General features: G+C 43.6%; 1 protein-coding gene and 1 long non-coding RNA gene across 2 annotated transcripts in view; one reads left to right on the forward strand and one right to left on the reverse strand.

The window, feature by feature from the left end:
* Window positions 1-14,299, reverse strand: part of FOXO1 (forkhead box O1) — a 92,301-nt gene extending 78,002 nt beyond the window's left edge. The window contains exon 1 of the mRNA XM_082602519.1: window positions 13,190-14,299. Coding sequence (XP_082458645.1) covers window positions 13,190-13,840 — 651 coding nt within the window. The 5' untranslated portion in view covers window positions 13,841-14,299. The remainder of the gene's footprint in view (window positions 1-13,189) is intronic.
* Window positions 14,300-14,479: 180 nt separating this feature from the next.
* On the forward strand, window positions 14,480-22,480 carry LOC309792563. Its single transcript, XR_014291735.1, has 3 exons — window positions 14,480-14,878; window positions 15,383-15,571; window positions 21,740-22,480. It is a non-coding gene; the product is annotated as an uncharacterized lncRNA (long non-coding RNA).
* Window positions 22,481-22,859: the final 379 nt, after the last annotated feature.

Below are 22,859 nucleotides of genomic sequence, written 5' to 3' on the forward strand. Positions count from 1 at the left end.
GGTAGGAGATAATCAAAAAGAAGTGCCCTTTTAATACAGGCATTTGGATGTGTGCCCTCAAAAGCTCAGAAGGCTGCACGGGCATTCTTCATTTACTGGATAATTGAGAACAGAACAGATAGACTCCCCCTACAATGTACACTGCTAACTAACCTACCCCGGATATTAACCTTAGATGGGAAATGAGAAAATTAACACAAAAGCAAGCCTATTAATGGGTTATTGGGAGGCAGGGGACACGGAGGATGATTTTCTGTTTAAAGCACTTAAAGCAAAAGGTGACTTTTGCAACTTTTAAAAGGAAAACATCGTAAAACTCTGGCTTCAACTTTTCTCTCCACTTCACCAAATTTTAGATACTAAAACTTCATGACAATTCAAAGGGGATAATTTTTGACGGCGGTTTTGACTACATTCAGGAAACAGAATCACACATGTAAACTTTTAGTCAGTAGCAGCAAAACACTCCCCCCTCAGAGAGAGGTGCAAATATGTTCCCCCTTTGCAGTTTTCTTTGCAGTTGATGGCATACTTAGGACTGGTAAAGACATCACAAAAACATAAGAATTTTAGTCCTTTTTGCCAAGTGTACTTAAATGAAAAATAGTTCAAAGACCCTAAAATGTCAAACCAGTGATAAATTTAAATCCAGATCAGAGAAAATAAAACTAGGGATGAGTATAGCATTTTCCGAGTATTCTGCATTAACTCCTTTCGTAGGCTCAGACTCCTAATAAAAAGCATGCCAAGTGAACCACGCCCAGCAGAAAAAATTAATACTCTCTTTGTGCGTTCCAATTCTACTTTTTTCCTGTCTTCCTCCACTTCTGTTGAAAAAGCCAAAACGAGTATTCCCCACACTATCACAGGAAACAAAGCAAGGGAATTCCATCTAAATTGAAGGATGTCAAATTCCCAAGCATAGCCAAGTAGGATGGCAAAGGTCATGCCTCATATTTGGCCAAACAAAAATACTACTAATATAATTACAGCCAGAATGAGTAACTATAAATCCAGAAGCTATAACCTGATGAAAGACAGAAGGGACATTAAATTCAAACGTTTTTAAGCCTAAAGGGGTGTGCTGTCCTAATGACATTCAAGTTCATCTGCACAGTAAATGTGGTCTAACAAGTCATTACGCTCTTATTGGTGGGCCGTGAGGTGGTGATGTGCCGTTGTGCAGGTCTGCAGAAAGCTGGCTGCTACCTTGTTTCAGGCCTGTGTAACAAGACAGCAGCCCAGGGGAGCAAGGATAGCTCACCAGGAGAGGTGAGCTTTTGTGCAAAAGGCAGGTGGTGGACTTGAATGCTTGCTTAATAAAATTCAATGTCATTTTTTTAAGTGAGTCCCTGAAACAGTCTCAGCAAGCCACCCAGAAACGAGCTTAATGGGGCACGTGATTAAAGGGAGGGGCGTGTCTCCATTTCCAATCCCAGGGGTATTCACACAGTTAAGGATCACAAAGAATTTAGTCATGAAAGGAATCCCTCTGAAATGTTTTAAGTTTTCATGTTATCCTCTGACTTCATTAATTCTTCCTTCCAGGACTCTTTTAAGAGAGTTATTTGAAACACAAATGGAGGTGGGGAGTGTAAATGAGGCTTAATTGCAGGCCCTGAGTTGTCAATCGAAGTGGAATGGATCTCAGCTCAAGACTTCCAGGATTGAACGTGTTTTCCCTTTTCTCTCCTTGGCTTTTATATATAAATACAGGCGGAAATAATGGTTAGTCTAAGAACATAGCCATCAACAGCTTGTCTTTGAGTAAAATGTCTCCATAATTTCATCACAAAGGAGATTAAGCAGGAATTCCTTCTAGGAATACATTCAGCATGCGGTATAACCCAAGATCATTTACATTATTCAACGGGAGCACACGGCACAATAACCAGTATTTTTCATTTTTTTCTTAGAAATACAATTTATAAGGCATGCAATCGAAAGGTAAGTTCTGAAACTGACTGACTTCAAACATGCACCCTCCCATTGTTCGTGGGGAAAAAACACGCAGCGTAAATATGGGTTGTATCAGTATCAATATTCTCTCCATTTTATTCTCTATCCACCCTTTAGCTCAAAATAAAGCAGTCACACTAAGGAATGCAACGGCACAAACTTTAATATTCAAGCTACTCACTAAATGGCTTGTAACAACTAGGCTGAACAGATCACTTCAAGGATATTTACTTCTGAGTTAGACACCACAGTGAGAAATTCAGGCTAAAAAGATCGTGAAGAAGGGCAGTCTCTGAAAGCATCTCTGAAAGGCTGGTGACAGACAGTGGGGGGGTGGCGGGTGGCACTAGTCCTCCAACACAAGGACCCGCCTGAACACTCAAGTGTGGGGAGAGTAATTCTTGAAGCTTTTGACAATCATTCTTACAAAATTTTAATGTGACTTCTGCGTTTTAAAAATATGTTCTCAGTATAATTATCAAAGGCGTCAAAATGGCATTTCAAGAAACATAAAGCACCTTAAGGAAGCACCTCAGAAATATTGGAATATAATAATACAGGACTACTACAGAGCAATGCGGTCACAGCTGGGGAAGTATCCACTACAGAAGCAAAAAAGAGGATGTAAATCGCATCAAAACATGCCTAATTATAGGAATTTTTAACCCTAAAAAAATTTCTTTAGCATTACGTTTTAAATTATCCCACGTATTTCAGAAGATAACAAAAACAGCAATAAAAACCATTATGGTGACCTCTTCTAAAATGTAAAGCCATCAAATACTGTGTTTAAAATCAGTATTAGATCACAATCGGAAAGGCTGCACGTTAACGCAAATGTATACAGTAAATATAAATCCAGGCCCTCCATAAGTAATTCTATTTCATGAATTCTAAAAGGGTCAAGAAATCCTCTGGGCACACAGGTAACAGAAGAGAGTGAGCGTATAGGAGGAATCTTTCACATTCAATGTATGCAAATGTCATAATGGGCCACTAAAGAGAAAGTTAAATTCCAAAAGGCTGAAGGAGAGAGACCAATACAGTCACACAGATTACAAAAAGGTCTCTCAGTAGGATGGTCCACAGGAAGCTTTCACATTCATTGCATGTAAATTTCATGATGGCATGCATATCTACCCATCCAGAGAAAATACGTTTACATTCAAATTTAGAGAGATGCAACCAAACCAGTGAGGTACCAGGTACACAAACAACCTCCGTTGATACTTACAAGTTCAACAAGTTCCCCTCTGCAACTACCTCCCCTCCGACCCCTTCAGAGCTGGCCCTGCAGAACAGACAGGTGATGTAACGCCTGCCTTAAGGTAGCTGGGTTTCTCCAGTATTCAAATCACAGTTTGGCGGGCTGAAACTTGACAAGGAACACTCACTGGTGTGACAAATTGATGATTCCGCAAATTAAGCATCACAGAATAAAGAAGCTACATCTCCAATGCACCTATCTTGATGCAACCCTACACTTAACAAGTGAAAAAGTTCATGTCAAAATAGCAGTACAGTAAAATACACTGCCTCAAGAATCTGCCAAAATAAGAGCCTCTAGCTAAACCATATGCAAACCATTTCCTTTGACCTAGCTTCCAAGCAACCAAACTGTCTGAGGTATGATATATTTACTTATATAGACCATTTCCAGATATTTATGTGGTTATTTTGTTTTCAAGCTTTGAAGGATACACAATATTTACAAGTCTAGGAATTATGTAACTCAATCATAATTTCTCTCTCCAAATTGGACTTGAAATTCAAATGCATTTCTTTTCAGACAGACCCTTTTCACTCTTACCCTCAAACACCACTGCAAAGATACCGCCCCCACCCCCAATTCTGTGTGCAGGCATTTTCAACTCGGACAAGATGGGTCTCCCCTCAAGCCACCTGCATGGTGGGCTTCTGAGACACGATACTAGTGGAGGAAAAGCACTAACTTTCTAACTAAAATAGAAAAACTGATTTGGGGGTGGGGGGCAGTGCTAGAAGGTGCTAAGTGCCTCCAGACCTTCCCACAAAACCCAAACTGGTTCTCCTCTCCCTCCTTCCTTCACTAGGCCTCTCTCTTGGCTTGAGTCCAAATAAGACTGAGGGGGCTAATCATGCTCTTTGAGACTTTTTTACTGCAGGTACAAAACGCAACCCCGAGGTCCCCTCCCCCTTCCTGAAGCCAGGTTCCTTTAGCTACTTTCAAAGTTTTAACTCAGCAAACCAGGCCCCTCATTAGCAGTGCAAAGGCAGCTGTGTAACAACTTCGGGATCATGGCTGTAAACAGAAAAACATTTTTTCTCAACCCTGATTCTTAGCAAATCTCTAATATAACAAAAGGAGAGATTCACAAAACCATGACCCATTTTCTAGATTTGGGAGGAAAGGCAACTGAGAAATATCTGTTTGACTTAAACAGAGGAAAAACAAATGGACACAGGTCACTGGCTCTTCCCACCCTCTCTCTCGTTACAGTTTTGCTTTTAATCAGGTGAGCTGGGCAGCATCTCCAGAGCTGTTAAGGTCATGGAGTTTAGTATTACGATCACCTCTGTAACTTAAGCCACACAAAGAATGACACTGTAATTAACACAAATATCATCTAGGGGGAAAATTAATCAAGGCAGAAAAAGATTTTCTTTTTAGGTCAAAGATCTACACCGAGATTTTCAGAACCAAGTCACAATCAAACAAGGTGGCAGCCTTGGGATTTCCATGCGTGTGGCTAGCAGGGGTGTAAATAAGAGGGGCAGGGCTTGTTGCAGGTAAGAGCACAGCCCAGGTCACAGGTGCACAGTATAGACCAGTGGGCCACATGCTTCAGAGGTGACATTCTCTTCTCAAAAGATGGTAGTGCCACCCACGATCACTAAGAGTTAAAGAACTCATTTGACTTAGTGTCAGCAGGAATGGGGCTACCTCGGAAGAAATGACCTATCCTCCCACACATCTCTACACTGCTTCTGACTTCCTCCCAGAGGGAGGTAAAACCCCTCACGCTGAAGAATGAAGATGTTTTACATCTCTCTCTACTTATGGAATGAAAAGACCAAAGGCACAGCCTGCAATTTTGACCCTCACTCAATCTACAAACATTAATAGCGGGAAAAAATTAGATTGGCCAGTGCCATATTGTTTCCTACCTGCGTTTGACTAGTTTACCCTGACATCATTAGCAGTCACGCAACTGTGATGGCCTGGCGTGCTTTGAAAGCCGTTTCATCCATGTGGAAGGTAACTTACTCATTTAACAAAACCTCAAAGTGGTGAGTTTTGCAGTCTATTTTTGCTTCACTGTCCCCCTCCCCACAGCAGGGTATCTTCTGAAAAAAGTGCTATCTGCTATTTTACTATTTACACTAGTAAAATAGCTTCCTACATTTCTTCAACACCCGTCATTTCTAAAATGGCTAATAAGTTTTAATAAATCTGTATTTCTGCCTTTTGATGTGCCACAGTAGAGTTTTTGTTTAAACCTTTTAGTTCACCGAAAGCTAATCCGACTCATTCCAAGTATTCTGAATACATGCAGTTATGTCTATCTGCTTGGCATCAATTTTGGGTTTAGCCTATCCAAATTTAACCTCCTCTGGATCTGTTGAAACATCTCATTATAACCTTCTTCATCCTGTACTTGGGTTAGTGGGTAAAGATATAATACAATGAGAAAGCTATCAAGGATATCTAATATTTAGCTAATACAACATGAGAACTGACATTTAAATTGTAAAGCATCTTTTCAAGTCAATATAACTTTCACTCATAATTGCCCTAAGTATATTTAAAGGTTGCTAACTTCAACTTCAAGATTTCTCACTTAAAAAAAAACAGTAAGAATTGCGATCAATAGTGATCCTTCTTTGTTTGAATCACTCTGCCCCCAGGACACCGGGCGTGAAAGTTGATTTTAAGGAACAGACCAAGCAAAAATCTAAACATTTTATAAATGTCTACTAGTCGCGTTGTCAATTACATAATCTGTTCCCTGCATTACCAAATTCTGTGTATCAGTTTTAAATCAAATGCAGCACATTGTCTTTACACTGCATTCCATGCTCTATATTTTACACATGAACACGTTTCTGAGAAACTGCATTTAAAAAACTAAAAATATAATCCTATTTTCATAATTTCTTGTATTACAAAAACAAACATACAATCTCATAGAAAAACTTGGTCTATAATGCAATTTTATTTTCATAATGTATATAAAGTCCAAGTTCAGTCTGACAATAGAAACTCTCCTTCCTACACTTTTCAAACCTTCTGTGTGTTGCATACATCCATCACTCAGAGAAACTGTTTCCCCTATTTTCATGCCTTTATGAATGTCATTCCATCATTCCAAAAATAAATGTTAAAAACTAAGGGTATTGATGGGAAGATGGATGTGCCAATGGCTAAACATATGATAAAGCAAGTATAATAAAATGGCAGAAGTAGAAACTAAGTGGTAGGTATATGGGTGTTCAGGTGAGAATTCTTCCAACTCTGCTGAACGTTTGAAATATTTTATAATGAAATCCTGGGAGAATAACATCCCATTTTCAAGGCCCACCTAAATGGCCAACCCAGAACTCCATTTTTCTCGAAGGCACTTAACCATGCTACCATGTATCATAGTTACTATGTGTCACATCTAATCTCCCTACAGGATCCACACTTGAATCATTTTTCTATCATTCAAATGCATCTAATACTACTTATACACAATAATCATTCAACAAATGGGAAGGAAATACTTTGACTATAGACTGAAAATAATCACTGTTCTTTAGTAATACTACTAATAAAATTATCCTCAAGTATTACAGAATGTGATCTTTTTTACTGAAGTATAATTGATGTACAATATCATGTAAGTTATAACCTACAGGCATACAATACAGTGATTCACAATTTTTAAAGGTTATACTCCATTTATAGTTATTATAAAATATTGGCTATATTCCCTATGTCAGAATGTAAGCATCTTGAACACAGAGGAAGCTGAAACATAAAAGATCCATGTTTCAAGAAAACATTTTTTCCACCCATGTATTTACAATAAAACTGATCTGCCAAAAACATGCAGATGTTAAAGTTAAATTAAAATACGCAGGGCTTGGGCTTCCCTGGTGGCGCAGTGGTTGAGAGTCCGCCTGCCGATGCAGGGGACACTGGTTCGTGCCCCGGTCTGGGAAGATCCCACATGCCGCGGAGCGGCTGGACCCGTGAGCCATGGCCTCTGAGCCTGCGCGTCCGGAGCCTGTGCTCCGCAACAGGAGAGGCCACAACAGTGAGAGGCCCACGTACCAAAAAAAAAAAAAAAAAAAAAAAAAGTACGCAGCAGCAGGAATTAAGAGGTTACCGGGCATTCACTCAGAGAATCGAAAATGCCTTCAGACACAAGCCAAGGTTGAAAGTTGATGGAACTTACTTGAACCTTGCAGACTAAGGAAAATTTGTGGAAGCTCCAGTAGACGCACAGGATGCTCCAAGTCCTGGGGATAGGATGGACTGGGACTGATATAAGAGTTAACCCGGGAAGTGGTTAGAAGCTGGGAAGTGAAAGTCTCAAGAGACCCTGAGAAAGAAGAGCTAACAGACTTGGGGACACTAACACCATGAGAAGAAAGTGCTGAAGAGGACATCCAGGAGTGAAAATGAGGGAAAGGGCTAAAGACCATTAACCAAATCAGGGAACTCAAGATGGGAACCTCATCTGAGAGGAATACGAAATATAGTATGCTTGGGTTTAGACATGTCGAATTGGAGGTGAAAGTGAGACATTTATGGCCTTAATTGGAGACTTGGACAATAAAGGGGTAAGTTATCTAGGAAAGAATCAAAATAAGTCTACACCTAGTCCTAGGCATACTTACAATTGAGCATAGAAGGAAAAATGAACCAACTGGAGGAGAAGCCAGAATGCGGGCAAGGATCAGGACAGTACAATGTAACTGAGCCCAAGGTAAGAAAGGATTTCTACAGAGAGGTCAAGGGAGAACTGAGAAAAGAGAAGAACTCAGACCATAAAGAGTGCAGCTTCGGCAATCATCAGAAACCCAGACATGGGGGCTACAGAAGCTCATCACGCAGCTCTGTCATTTTTTTTTTCTATAAGGTATATGGCCTGAAAAAAAAGGACACAAGTTGAATTTATGTCCTTATTTAAGTAATGCTTTAAGGTGAAAATTCACTAAATAAACTGAAAAACGTTGCAGATCTAGCTTTTCAATGTTACGTGGCCCAATATCAAAACTAGCTTGCTTTTCTTTTCTTTTCTTTTGGTTATATCAAAGCTGTATGAGGACGGATAAAAGAGCCAGGGGGGAAGGGGTAAGGAAGGCAAGATTCATTATTTGCACTGCTTAACCCACAAGTCAATAAACCATAGGCAGACTGAGTGGAGTAAACTGGGATGCCAGTGAAAAAAAAGTTCTCCTTAAAGGTTGAACCATATGAAACCAATAATGTTCAATTATTCATTGGCATGTTTCTTATGCTCTATAGAAGACCCCAATAAAAAAAAAAGTAGTAATACTCTGTAAGGAAGTTCTGTGCCACTGACTTGAGTGTTGTTGGTCCTTATCAGGAATTAGCAAAAAGGGGGACTCCTCCTACACCTTACTGTGCATTGTATGTATACACTGTACGTTCGCATACAGCGTATCCGTTGGAATACAAGCCTTTACCCCTCAGACACCAAAATAAACACTTTCAAGTTCATCTGGTCTTCTCTGGTTCACAACTGAGGAACAACTGCATCAACTTCAGAATTTTGTGTGCACCAAGAAAAGGTGGTCATCTGACCCAAGGCGCGGGGGCAAGTCTCTGCAACTTGTTACTATGAAGGCCAAGGCAAGTCCTGAGGTGCAGAGAAGCAGGGCTGAACCCACTCTGCTCATTCCATGCAGAGCACAACTGCAAACTCCTTTGCTCTCTCGCATCACCATGGGGTTTACACTGCCTTTCTGAGAGGATTCCAGGAAGCCCCAAAGTGATGGCACACAAAGACAAAAAAAACTGGCAGTCAATTCCCATGATGCCAGGGTACTGGGTAGTTTCCAAGGGCAGAGCGTTCCAGAAAAATGCAAATAGTTAGGGCTTCCCAAAGAAATTCCAGGCCAATACCGACAGATGTTCTCTTAGGAAGTCACACAGAATTGCAGTTTAGAAGCTTGGATGAAGAGGTTACAGCGAAAGGGCGAGCAAAAAGTTGGCACCCTATTAGGGATTCTAACCAACCACTGAGTATTCGCTCCTCCCTCCCCATTTCATACATCCACTTAGAAGACCCCTGTGCAGCTCATGATAGCTGGCGATATTTGTGTCCATTGCCAACGTCATGGCCTTTCAGTAATGAGGGGAAGGGGGTGTCTCAACAAACTTTAACCTTTTTTGAAGTTTACATGAGAATTAAAAATGCCTTCTTTCCAGTATTCAAATGTCTGCCACTTTAAAAAAAGAAAAACAAAGCTGAGTATCATTCAAAAATAGAAGCCACCCCTCCTGCCACATCTCCCCAAGGATGTGCCAGAAGACCGAAAGTAAAATAAAAATAAAGTTCTTATGAGGAGCAATTAAGGTATTCATATTTGACAACGATTTGGGAATTTCTGAACAAAATATCTCAGGCATGAGACATGGTCACATCAGTCCCACATAACTTTCAGCCTTAGAGCATACTTCGCTGTATTATGTCCTTTCCCAATTCTCTTTCCTCATGCTCCTTTCCCCAAATACATATATTGACATTTTCACCCAACTGTAAAAAAGGTTTTCTGTAAGGTGATTTCAGTAATCCTCACCAGGACTCTGTCAAACGTGACAGTGCAGCAAGAAAGCAGCCATCATCCCTGCCATGGAACCTCTGTGGCTAAATTACTCACCTGCAGGTTGCAAACCCTAATAATAGAATAGACATGAATTTTTAAATACGAGGAAATGCACTCTCAGTTCACAGACCAAATTAAAGAAACCTTATTCCAAAATAAAGAATATCTGTGATATCTCATAATAAAACAATTTAAAATTTTAACAAGTGTTAAGTCTTACTGTTGAAGCATTCTTTTAATCTACATTGTGTTCCAAATAATTTCAAAGCAAAAAACAAGAGTCAACTCAAAACAACTATTAAAAAAAACAAAAACACAAAACACAGAGCCAGAGCTCACAATATTACTTCCCAAGCTCTAGAAAGCTTTCTATACAGGGGGGGGAAAAAATAACAGGTCACGGAAATGAAGTTTCACTATGTATAAGTACTGTACATGGTTTAAAAGATCCCGGGATTTCCAAAAGTCTCAGCTTCCACTTTGTGTGTAACCTTATGACAGTTCTAACCAACTGTAAAGCAGATTTAACATACCATTCCTACAAATACAAAATGCATACTCCACAAATACTACCAGTGTTGAAGGAACTAAAAGGTTTTGAACTTTTTAACAGTTTTCCAACTATTTTGTCCCATGCAAATGACTTTCAAATTCTCAGGCAGGCCCCAGGAAGTAAAGCACAAGAAACTATATTTACTTAAAGATTCAGTCTAATTCCCTGTAGTAAATCACAGGAAATAATTTAGTTCCAAAGCAGCCTCTCCTCAGTCCTCAAACAGTTAAGTTTTGGTCGATTTGCATTTTAGAACTGAATTTTTTTTAAGCTAAAAGTCATAGTAAAATTTCTCCTTTTTATGAATGTTTAAAACAAGCAAGTTTTTCAGATCTGAGAGTGAAACTTCGTTTTAACAAGTAACTCATTTTTATGAAAACTCCAACCAGAAGACTAGCTATGGGTTAGAAACACTTCAGGTTGTTTCTTTTCTTCTTAAAATACCCTTTTACTCAAAGTGAAAATGCGCTTGCTGTAATCTGACTTGCACCAACTGACTCTGATTGCACCTGAAACATTTCCTCACTTGAGAATGGCAGCCTGCTCTCTCCCAAAGCTCCACTAGGTTTCCACTGGGAGCTGCTACCTGGCCTCCAATTCTGGACAGACAATTCTCACTAACATTTAATAGATCTTCTAGCTCTGACCAGTAATTTTTTTAAAAAAAATTACAATTGCATTTGGGGAAAAAATTAGAACAGGTAAAGAACCTAATAAAAATGGCCGGCGGGGGGGGATTTGGCCTTAGAATCTATCTTTATAAAAAGCACTAAAGCTTAAACGTTTAAGTTATATTCCTACAATAGTTTAAGAATACCTTGACTTAAGGCCATTTGAGAGGCAAAACTAAAAATAATCCCCAAACTCTGCCTTTCCCTATCTTTAAAGAAAGCCACTCCAGCAAGCTGAAGCAGGCTGTATCCATTTCCAAGGACATGAGAAAAGGTGTAAGTACATACTGTACTTTGAATGCCCAACAACAACAAAAAAGTGTTTTTTTAACAGCAAATGCTTTGTAACAGCTCAAGTAGGATTGATAAATAAACAAGTCAGTCAAGTACTTAAATTCAAATGTTAAAGTAAAATTGGATTTGCCAGGCAACCCCGATTTTCTGACTTAAAAGAGTATATACCTAGCTTAAAGTAAGGAGGCACTTTACCTTTTTGAAGCACTTGGTAAAATTGCATGTAATGCCTAGTAATGAGGTTATAAGTGATGCCTTTACTCTAAAATACACTTTGGAAAAAATAAGATCCTGACTCCTTCTCCAGGAACTTTAATACGATGTGATTAACTTAACCGTTTTTACACACATTAACCACAAAGATGACAGTGTATGTAAAACCACCTTGGTGTAACAAGTGCGCAGCAAAGGAAAATCTGGATTATGTTGTACAGTCCAGATGAGGGGTAAGGAAGGAGTTTAGCTCAACTAGAGAACCTTCGCATCGATCCTTCCACCTGTGACAGTGAGAAACTGGCAGCTTCTGGCAGCCGCAGTGCGAACGCACGGCCCGTAAGCCTCCGCACCCCCAGCCCCGAGCCTGACCTCCCGAGGGCCCCAGGGCCTTCTCCACCTCGGGGTAGGGACGTGCCTGCCCACACAGAGTCTCTCCTCGGGTCTGTCTCTCTCTCTCAGAAAGGCAAAAAGGGCGAGGCACCTCCTCTACAGGCCTCCATGCAGGCAGGAGTTCCCTACGGTTCCCTAGATTCGAACCTCCACTCCAACTCCCCCAAAACACTAGTGTCAAAGCACCCCGCCTTGCCCCTCGGATCCGTACCTCGATGGCACTGAGGTGGCAAAGCAAGAGAATATACACGCCCTCGGCCCTGGTCATCGGGGGGGGGGTCCTCTCCTCGCCTAATTAAAGACCTTGAACCTTGGGCGAGGCCAAGTTTGGGGGTACCTCCCGGCGCAGATAAGAACTGGCCGCGCGGCGCCGCGGCAGGGCCCGGAGGCACACAAGGCCAGGGCGCGCTGGCCCTTTAAAGGCACTCGCTTCCTGCGCCCGCTGCCCCTCCCTCGCCGTCGCCAGCTCCCGCCCCCGCCGAGGGTCACACTTGAACTTTAGCTCGCCCCGCGCGGCCGGGCGCCGGCGCTCCGCAGGCGGTGGCCGTCCCTTCGCACGTGTCGGAGGCGCTACCTCGGGATGGGCGCTCCCGGCCCCCCGCACTCGAGGCCACTTCGAATAAAATCAAAACAAAACAAAATGCACACCGGCCTCCAAAATCTGCGCGGCCATCCCCGACGGGCCTCCCGGCTCGCGCCCTGCCTGTCCCCTCCACCTGCAGCCCCGTCCCCCGGCGGCGGGGCTCCGAGGCCCCTCGCCGCGCTCTCCCCAGCCCAGCGCGGCGGAAACGGCTCCGCGGGGCGTCCCGGGGCTAGGAGGACGCGCGCCGCGGGGGCGAAGGAGAGCCGCCCTCACCCCCGAGGTCCTGGAAGAAAAGGAGCAGCTGCACGAGTCCGCGCGGGCCGTGGCGGAGCAGCTCCCAGTGAAACCCCCTTTCCTTCCACTAGCGAACTTTTCTGCCCGCTCAGAGGTCCACTTCTTGGCGTACTTTTTTCACTCCCTTAGGTCTCAACGAGCCCCTTCCCCGTCCCGCTCCAACTCTCACTAGAGCGCGCGCAGAGACACTTACTCCGGTCCCCCGACGGGTCCGGGACAAGCCCACGACCCACCCCTGCCGCTTCTCGCCCGCTCCCTTCACGCACTGACCGCGTGCTCTGCACTTTCAGGCCAAGCAAACTTGCCCAGCCGCCCCCTCATCTGCCCCACCGCGACCTCAGGAGGAGGCAGGCAGGCTGCCCGAGCCCCCCTCCCGCTCCGGCCGTTAGCCCCGAAGCCACTCACCTTCCAGCCAGCCGAGCTGTTGCTGTCGCCCTTATCCTTGAAGTAGGGCACGCTCTTGACCATCCACTCATAAATCTGCGACAACGTGAGCCGCTTCTCGGCCGAGCTCTCGATGGCCTTAGTGATGAGGTCGGCGTAGGACAGGTTGCCCCAGGCGTTGCGGCGGGACGAGCTGCTCTTGCGCGGCTGCCCCGCTAGCGGTCCGGCGGCGGCGGCGGGGGGCACGGGCGGGTGCTGCGACAGCGGCCCGGGCGGCGGGGGCTGCGGCGGCGCCGGGTGCAGGCAGCCCGCCTCCGGGCCCTGAAAGTCCCCGCACAGCCCCCCGGTGGCGGCAGCTGCGGCCGCCGCCGCCGCCACCGCGGCTGCCGCTGCCGCCGCCGCCACGGAGCCGGGCGCCTGCTGGAAGTCCCCGCTCTCCTCCAGCAGGCTCAGGTTGCTCATGAAGTCGGCGCTGACAGCGGCCGCCGAGGCCGAGGGCAGGCCCGCGGCGGCGTCGGGGTTCGCGGCCGCGCCGCCCGACGGCGCCGGGCTGGAGGTGGCCGAGTTGGACTGGCTAAACTCCGGCCTGGGTAGCGGCCAGGTGCACGAGCGCGGCCGGGGCAGCGGCTCGAAGTCCGGGTCGATCTCCACCACCTGGGGCGCTTCGGCCATGGTGACCCCCGCCCCTCCCCCAGCCGCGGGACTGCCAAGAAGTGAGAGAGCGCAGCACCGGGGGCCGAGGGGAGACAGCAAGAAGAGCCGGTCCGAGATTTGCCGGGGCCGGGGGCGGGGGGCGGGCGGGGGTTGATGTCGGTGCCGCGAGCGGACGGAAACCCGGAGGAAGGCGCGGCGGCAGAGTGGAAGCGCGAGCCCAGAACTTAACTTCACAGGTCCATCAACATCTAGGCTCCTCCGGGTCCGCTGCACGGACGGGACGGCAGGCCAGAGTCGCCGGGCCCCGGCAGCGCCGGCGTCGCGCTCCTGCTGACACGGCCCGCAGAACGAAGGACGGACGGACGGACGCCGCGGACCGTTCACTCTCCCGGGCTGCGCGACCGTGGCGCTGCTGCCTGTTGAATGTGGCGGAGACGGCGGCAGCTGCAGCAACTACGCTGCCGCCCGACTTACTGGATCTGCCGCCGTCCCCCGCCCGCGGCGGCGCGCGCGCCGGCCCGCCCCTGACTGACAGCCCGAGCGACCAATGAGCGCGCGGCGGCTCCGCCCAGGCAGCCAGTGGACGCCGGCCTGGGCGGGGCCCGGTTTTCCACCGGGAGGCCGCAGTGGGTTGGTGGGGGGTAGTGGGGTGTTTTTCTCTCCCTCACACACACACACACGCACAGTCTCGCTCTCTCACTCTCTTTTTTTTAAGCTCTCTGTTATTATTTTCTGGTAATTCTCGAGTGTTTCTGTGAGTCTCTCGCCCTCTCAGTGTTTTGATTGCTATGAGGAAAACCAACGTGGAGGCGACGGCGACACTTTGTTTACTACTGAGGAGCAGAGAGTACTCGGGAAGCCCGAGTGGAACGAGTCGCTCGCTTCGCCTCGACCTCCGCTCGGGGCCCAAAGCCGGGCCGGGCGGAGGCCGGGGACGCTCAGCGCTCCGGGGGCGCTGGGTGGGCGGGCGGGCGGAGGCGGCCTCGCTGCATTCTGCTCAATCGCCCCCTCTCGACTCTGCCTACGATTTCTTTGCAGAGAAACGTGGGGAAGTCGGTGGGTTTTGTTTTTGTTTTGTTTTGTTTTCCTTTCCCTGCGACGTGTCGAGTCCTCCGGCCCCCGCGCGAGCCGCACACGCCCCCCGGGGCAGGGGCTCTGACGGTCAAGTCCGCGCGGAGGACGCAGTCGCTGCAGCTTCCGCGCCGGGAACCCACCTGTCCGCACCCGCGGGTTGAGGCTCTGCGGTTGGTGTAGACGGGGGCCAGTTGTCCAGCCCAGCAGCCACCAGCCGGGTTCATTCCATTCTTGACTTAACTAGAAATGAGAGAAGGGGGCTTGGCGCGGGCCGAAGATGGTCCTACCTCACACGCACCCTCGGGCCCAAAGGCATTCTCATCCCCGTGCCCTCTTCCCTTGGGCGGGAATCTCAGACTCTGTCCACTGAGTCAGTCCGCGGCGACGGGGAAGGGGTCAGAGGGGAGCATTTAGTGAGCGCCTTGTCACTTTATTACTCACCCTAATTAAGTTTAACTGTTTGCTTGCCATTTCTTTGCTATTTAGAATGGAAGTGCTGAGGTGTTGAGAAGTGGAAATGGAAGAGGGGAGAGGACCAAAGCCTTGGGGTGCAGCCCTGCCCCACTCCCAGGTGTTCCTTTAGGCCGCTTGCCCCGTGCGTCCATCAACCCACCCCACCTTTCCCCATCTGGGTTCCAGGTCCAGGACGTCCTGCAGAGATCGGTGGGGCAAAAGGTAAGAAGACAATGGCCCTTGTGTCTCAGGGAGCAGAAGAAACAGTCGTCAAGTTTTGTTTTCTTTTGCCTTTTTTTTTTTTTTTTTTTTAGGAGGAATATGGAAGGCATTTCCTTTCAGAGGGATGGGATCACTCAAGATGGAAGATTGACCATAGGGTTTAAAATATCTTGTCCAAAATGACAGCTCCCAATTCCAAAAAAAAATCCCTTTTTCTGACAGGTGGTTCTTCAGTTGAAAAAGTGGCATCTAAAGAAAATGAGGCCTCGTTTACAAAAGTTTGAAAAAACTGAAAGATTTATTCCTCCTTGACATTCTCACTCGTCCAAACTCCTATTTCTTCATAATCCGCTTATCACAACAGCTTCCCAGTGATAAGGGGGCAGGGTGGAGGTTGTGAGCCTGATAGATGGAAGCTAGGGTTGGTTCCCACCCTCGTTTTGCGGTCTCTGCGTTTACTATCAAATTTGGACTGTTCGGGCCTCCTCTGCCCGCCTCTGGGGACCTCAGTAACCCAGACGAGCTGAAAGGAAGGCCGTAATGTAGAACTACTGCTTCCCTCAACCTTTGCCACTGCACTCTGCAGGGGCAGCCCCCATTCAGACGGCCGCACCCTGCGAATAGGCGGTGCCCTCGTGGGTCATTCTTGGCAAAGGAAGCCAGCTGCAAATTTGGCCTTGCCTTCATTTCAATTCCGGTTTTTCACGGCCTCAGTTGGAGGAGAGTATCTGGTTAAGAGGGTTTTCTTACAAACTTTCTCCCCAGATCCTTGAAATCTTCTGAGCTATCCTACCTAATTGTTTCTGTAAGTGACACATTTGCTTTTGTTTGGTCTTTTTTGAAATTTTGACTTGAAGCAGGCCCAGACTACCTACGAGCACCAATGTCCCTGACACGCGGTTCCAAAAAATTAAAAATATATATTTAAAGGTTCTTATAGCTGCCTAAAATACCGTGGTATGTATCAATCTACTCATACAAGCTGGTGGACATTTGGCTTGTTTCTACTCCTTAGCGGTCACAAGCCCTTCTGTAGTGACTAACCTTATATAACTCATTTTGCATATGTGTAAGCATGTCTATAGGAGGAATTTCCAGAAGAGATCACTGGGTCAGCAGTTAAATGCATTTGTAATTTTGAGACACTGCCGAATTGCCCTCCCTAAGGGCTGTATCAAGCTGAACTTTCTTTTCAGCTAGATCTAGAGAATGATAAAGTTGCAAGTAAACCTGGAGGTCATCCTGGTGGTCCCTTTAATTTATAGGTAAGGAAAACGAGGCACAGAGAAGCTAACCGATTTGCCCGAGTTCACACAAATAACAATGGTGCTGTTAGAACTAGAGCTTCAATTTCTTGCTTTCCCATCCATAATCTTCTCAACACACAGATAGAGAATTATAAATACCCTGTAATCCCAATATGCGATAACCACGATCAAACTGGGGTGCATTTCTCTCCAGCCAATCCCACAGATTTTAGTAATTTTACTTAGATTAACTCCACTGAGCTGGAAGTTTTGATTTAAAAGATTTTTTAAAAGCAGACACACACACAAAAATGATAGTGATAGTAAGATAATAAAAAGATGACAAAAGAAGTGGTTTGGGGTTTTTTTAGTCAAAAAATGTAAACGTTTTCTTTGAAGCATGGCAAAGGATTTAGGTTGACACTAGTTCTGCTTAAGAGAAAAAGGTTTATTTCTTTTCTCCTTCAGTATTTTTTTTGTGGTAGCTGTTTGCTTAGAAGGGTTTTTCTAATGATTCTCACTGATTAGTAAGTAAGTGTGAATCATTATCATCGGTTCATGTGGCCAAATTGGGAAGAAAAATGTTTCATTTTGTCAGGTAAGGACAATTAAAATGAAAAAGGAAGTTTAGCCTCACAAAGCCCATCTCACAAACCAGTGTGGTATTCTTTCCTCTGCCTCTTTTCAGGGTAATTATTACATCATCCTTGACAGGAAGACTGAGGGATGGTTCCCTTTGATCAATTCCCAGGCAGAAATTTCTATATTTACCCCTCACCACCAACACACTGATCTCTGGTTTAAATTCTTACCTATCAAAAAATAGGTAACTTAAGTCCAAGTTAATGAGTAAAAAGCCTGGATGCTTATTCTTCAGTCACAGCACTTAACTTCATACTCCACCTTCCCTTCCCCAGAACTGCCCATTTCCAATATTTTGTCTAAATCATGAGGAGGTATTGCTGTCAAGCTAAAACAGGCTTTCTTCAACTTGCCCATACAAAATAATGATATGAAACAACACAGCTTCAGCTTCTTAAACCAGTGTCGTGAAACCTGGCCTATCAAGTGGTAGTTATAGCAATATCAGAAGTAGCCATTTATTTTTCTCGAGGGGTAATTTCCTTCGGATTTTGTCATTCATTCAGCAAATACTTGTGGAGCACCTCCTATGTACAGGCCAGGTGCCATGCATCACACAGTACATTGGTTTTTCTTTTTTTGTTTCAGAGTACATTGTTTTGATGGCAAATTCCTTGAGGTCATAAGTAGCTTATTTTCCTTTATATGATATTTGATGTCAGAATTAAGACTATGTCACTCTTTAAATAATCAGGAATGCATATTGACAATATTTATTTGAAGGAATTACACAAAAAAAGTATTTGATAGATACAAGGAATGCTAAGGCAGAAAAGAATTGATGTATTATCATAGTCACCATTTTGAAGAAAAATAATAAGATGAGGTAGAAAAGCTGAATAAATGAATGTCTGCAGGGGTTGGGAGTATGAGCTCTGGCCACCAGGCCTTGGGATTGGGATGATCTTGCTCCAAATGGACAAAAGACATGGGATATGTCAGATTATTTGTCTATCACAAATAAAGATGATGCTTACTAATCTGTAACTGGAGAGAAGCATTGGGCAAATCATAAACCAGAGATCCAACATTTTCTATTGTGCTATGAAGATGTGTGTCAGCTTCGATAAACTCTATTCCTTTGCTTTAAGTGTTAGTGAGAGACTACCTGTGGGTCCCTACAACAATACTAAAAATGTATTTGGAGATGATCTAAATGACCAACAACAGAGAATGGTTAAATGCCTGTAAGGTAGAATCATATATAGTCATTTAAAATAAAGTGGACCAAGCATACGTAATGGCATTGCGACAATGCTGGTGATACAATATTTAAAAGGTTGGAGGTACCACTGTCAGCTAAAAAATTTTGGCAGTGGTTACATCTGGGTGATGGATTTATAGGTGATCTTTACAGGTCTCACACAAACCCCTGGTTTTACAGGTAAGAAAACAGACAATGAGAAGTTAAGTCATTTGCCCGAGGCTGTACAGTTAGTGAAGAGCTGGGCCAGGATTCAGACCTCCTGGCATTCAGGCCAAAACTCTTTCTTTGTATTGCATTGCTTTTCACTTCACCTTTCTAACTGGAGGTTTTCAGACTATTTAATGAAATTCAGCCTATTTTAAACACTAGGTCTTTAACTATCTTTGAGACAATAAAATTACTCTCCCAAACTCCAAACTGCCTGCACATTACAATTAAATTTTTTTCTAACATTAAGGACTGAGAGTTGCCATAAAAATTAATGGATGGCACATGAAATCCCAAATTCTTTGAATATCACAAATCTGAATTTTGCACTCATGCTTGAAACACAATGTGTTTTCACTATTTTATTTCTGTTTCATGTCATATTAAAGCTCTTAACATGCTTCCCAAAAAAGGGGGGACATATGTATTAAATAAGAAAAAGCTGCCATGTAGATCACAGATGGTAGTACATTTTTGGCAGAAAGGAAGTTTAACAAGGCGTTCTACTTATTTACTTGGAAAACTAACATGTATGAATGTTCAAGTTAAGTGGTAAGAATTAATTGCTGTTTTACTATAATCAGTTTTTTCCAATCAAATTGCCCTATTTCCATAACATTACAGTACAGAAAGGGCGTCAAATGTGACTGTAAACCCCTGGGAGTCCACGACAGTAATGAAAGAATGAAGGAAGAAGAAACAGCATTTTATAGTAACTAACCATGTTGCTTGTCATTTGTTGATAAAAATCAATAACAAGAGGTAATGACTGTATAGTCAGAGTACATGTGTTTTTAATATGACATGTATAGTCACTGACTGTGTCAGTTATGGTGTAAAAACAGGAGGTAAGAGTTTATCAAATTTCAGATTTGGCTGACTCAACACAGCCCACCCATATGCAAAGTCTGCTATGCCAGAGAGTAAACATAGATGAATAGTGAGTACTTCTCTGGAATACCAGGTTTTTATTTTGTGGTAAATACAGCCTTTAAAACACATTGAAATATTCTATATTCTAAGGTTTAACATTTTAAAATGGAACTTCCAGTTAGCTGATCACTGATACCATGCTGGAGGAAAAAACTGATTTGTCTCATATGATGCCGTTATATACTTTAAATAATTTTGTGTTTGAACAACGAACTGAAAATAGAACATTTGACAGCTACATTGCATGCCTGCACTCCAGAAGATTACAACCTGGAAAAACTCTTCCCACAATCCGAGACTAGGCTTGGTGAGATCTCGCCCTCCTATTTTTCAGATTTTTATATCATCTGAAACAAGAGGATATGTATATTGATAAATATAAATATATATCTCTCGTTTCAAAATGTTTTCATTTCTAAGCCATAAATCACTTTTTACTCAGAAGCAGAATATACACATTTTCTTTAGGCCCCAGTGTTAATAAAAACTACCATTTTTCAACAGTAATTATGGACTAAGCACTATATAGCTATTATCTGAATCAGTCCTCAAAGCCAACCAATAATGTAGGAATTATAATGATTCATATTTTACAGAAATTGAAACTGAGGTACAGAGAGCTAAGAAACTTACTTAATGTTGCACTTTAGAAGCTTATGTAATTGTAATCAGACTTGACCCTACTGTTATCAAAATACAGAGCTCATCTCCTGGTTAACAGACCTTCTGCCTCTGTGAAATGTTGGGATTTTTCTAGAGCCCTAGAAATTAACCAGAGGTTAATTTGATGATTCAGTTCTTTTTCCAGAAAATTGACATTGGAACATTTTGGGAGGTGGAGGGATCTTTGTCAGCAATCAGCTCTGCCTGAAACCAGTTTAGTTTATGTTAATGAAAGAAGCCTAGAGATAGAATATAAATGACAATAATAATGCTGACGTTTGCATTTGTATAACACAAATGACGTCGGGGATTTCAAGCCATTAGCACTTGCTTATCTGAACAGACAGCCTCAGACCTCTACAGTAAGAGCAACCTGCCCTTCCAGAAAGGTGGGCTCATCGGGAACTCTTTCCGAAGCCCTCCTTATCCTCAATAAAGCACATCAAACCAAGTTCACCGGCTCTACTGAGCTCTGTCCCTACCAAAGAAAGTGGTTAGCTTTGGATCTTTATCTAAAAGCCATTCCTCATATGAGTTTCAGAAGCTCAGATTTAGCTTAGAACAAGTGAACATATATTTTACAATTCAAATGAGGGACCTTACGTTATTCCAGCACTACTGAATCCAGCTCTATTGCTGAACGTGCTGGGTATTGATCAAAGCCATAAGGTTTACTTTCATGAGACAGTAAACAAAATTAAGAGCAAAACAAACAAAACCCTTGTGTTCCTCCACCTCAAAGTGAATTGGAAAGTGCCCTCTCCACCACCAGGTGAGCATAAAATATCAGGAATATTTGTAAAGCACCTTTAGAAAAACTTACTTTGGGAAGGGGATGGGTTCCGATCTTAATGCCCCCAGTTTTCATAAAACGCATGAATAAAACACCCTTCAGCTAAGCGTTTAGGCTGTGTTCTCCTGTCTTCAGCTTCCCGTCACAGAGACCTATTGGCAGCCTCTACGACCCACAGACTACAGTCAGAAGACCCACAGGCTCTTAGTCAGAAGAGCTTATCTGTGGCTACCTTCCTTTCAGTCAGTTTAAATTGCCAATGAATCACGAAAGGAAAATCACCCCTCCATGCTTTCCCATGCTCAGGAGATGTCCTAGTTTTAATTAGCCAGTGCATCCAGTGGTGAGAGTCAGCAGATGATCATAATTTTGTATGATAGTCAAGTAAAATCAGTATAATAATCCAACTATATTATCTCTTTTCTTCAATAGTTGTATATTTGATACTTGATTTGATGCTTTACTTCTTATTGCAGACACAGACCGACAAGGCCTGGGGAAGTAGGGTGGAGAAAGGAGCAGAATGCCTCCACCTGGATAGGAAAGCAAATCACGTGTGTCCCTCGCTCATCTCCAGCCAAGGCTATAGTGTGAGTAGAAAGCTCTGGAAACACAGTGGCTACATCACAGTAGCTGTTTTATCAAGTATGCTGTGATGTTGGCCCTCCCTGCAAAATATGATGAAATGAAATCACCAATGGGTCTTCCAAGAAAAGCAGAAAATCAACAAAGCACGATCAACTGAAGTTCTTTTATTCCCTAGGTAGTGTTCAATTTATTCTGCATTTTGAAATTTTGTCTTGATATTACTTGCCACCTACATACCTCAAAGAGGTATTGTAAGGATTAAAATAATGTCTTAAAGTGCTTTGAAACAGGGATGAAATGTTTGTTCTTTGACATCGGTACAACCTCGTGGGTAGGTCTTTGTTACTATACGAATGACTTCAGCTTAGGTAAACACATGATTTCTAAATCACTGATATTTGTTCTAAATCCTGCTATGGCTCCTTCATGTTCAAATGTTTTGCACACCGGTTGCCCAAATCCAACTGATTCTTTGTGGATTCAGAGATAGTATGTATAACATCCATGGAACGTCATAGCAAGAATTTAGGAAAAGTCTCCAATCTCAGGGATTTATTACTTATCCATGCCCTACAGCTGAGTTTTAAAAGGAAAAATTCATGGAAATGACTTGAGAATTCTGAACCATTGATGCACCTTTTTATATGGCCTGATATACCAAAACATTGCTATAAAGGCTTTAAAAATCCTCTTACATTATGCTTGATAGTCTCAGCAGGCAATTAAAAAGCAGTTAAAAATAAAGTTAGCTGACTCATTTTGGTAGTTTAGCTGATGGTGATTCTGGCAGCTTCATTTAACAGATAGTGTTATCATAGAAAGCAGGACAACTTTAACAATAGAGCAAATTTCTCTAAAACAATTGCAGAAGAGAATTGATACAGTGTATTCTTTGGTTTTCTGTGGCTCTTTTTGGGGGGCAAAATTCTTAAAAAACTAAACCCACTCAAACACCACAGCATGTTTTGTAAGAGTTAGATGTCTCCAAGAAACAATAACTGGAGACAA

The sequence above is a fragment of the Mesoplodon mirus genome, assembly GCF_964341445.2.
Source record: "Mesoplodon mirus genome assembly, chromosome: 17".
NCBI lineage: Eukaryota > Metazoa > Chordata > Mammalia > Artiodactyla > Ziphiidae > Mesoplodon > Mesoplodon mirus.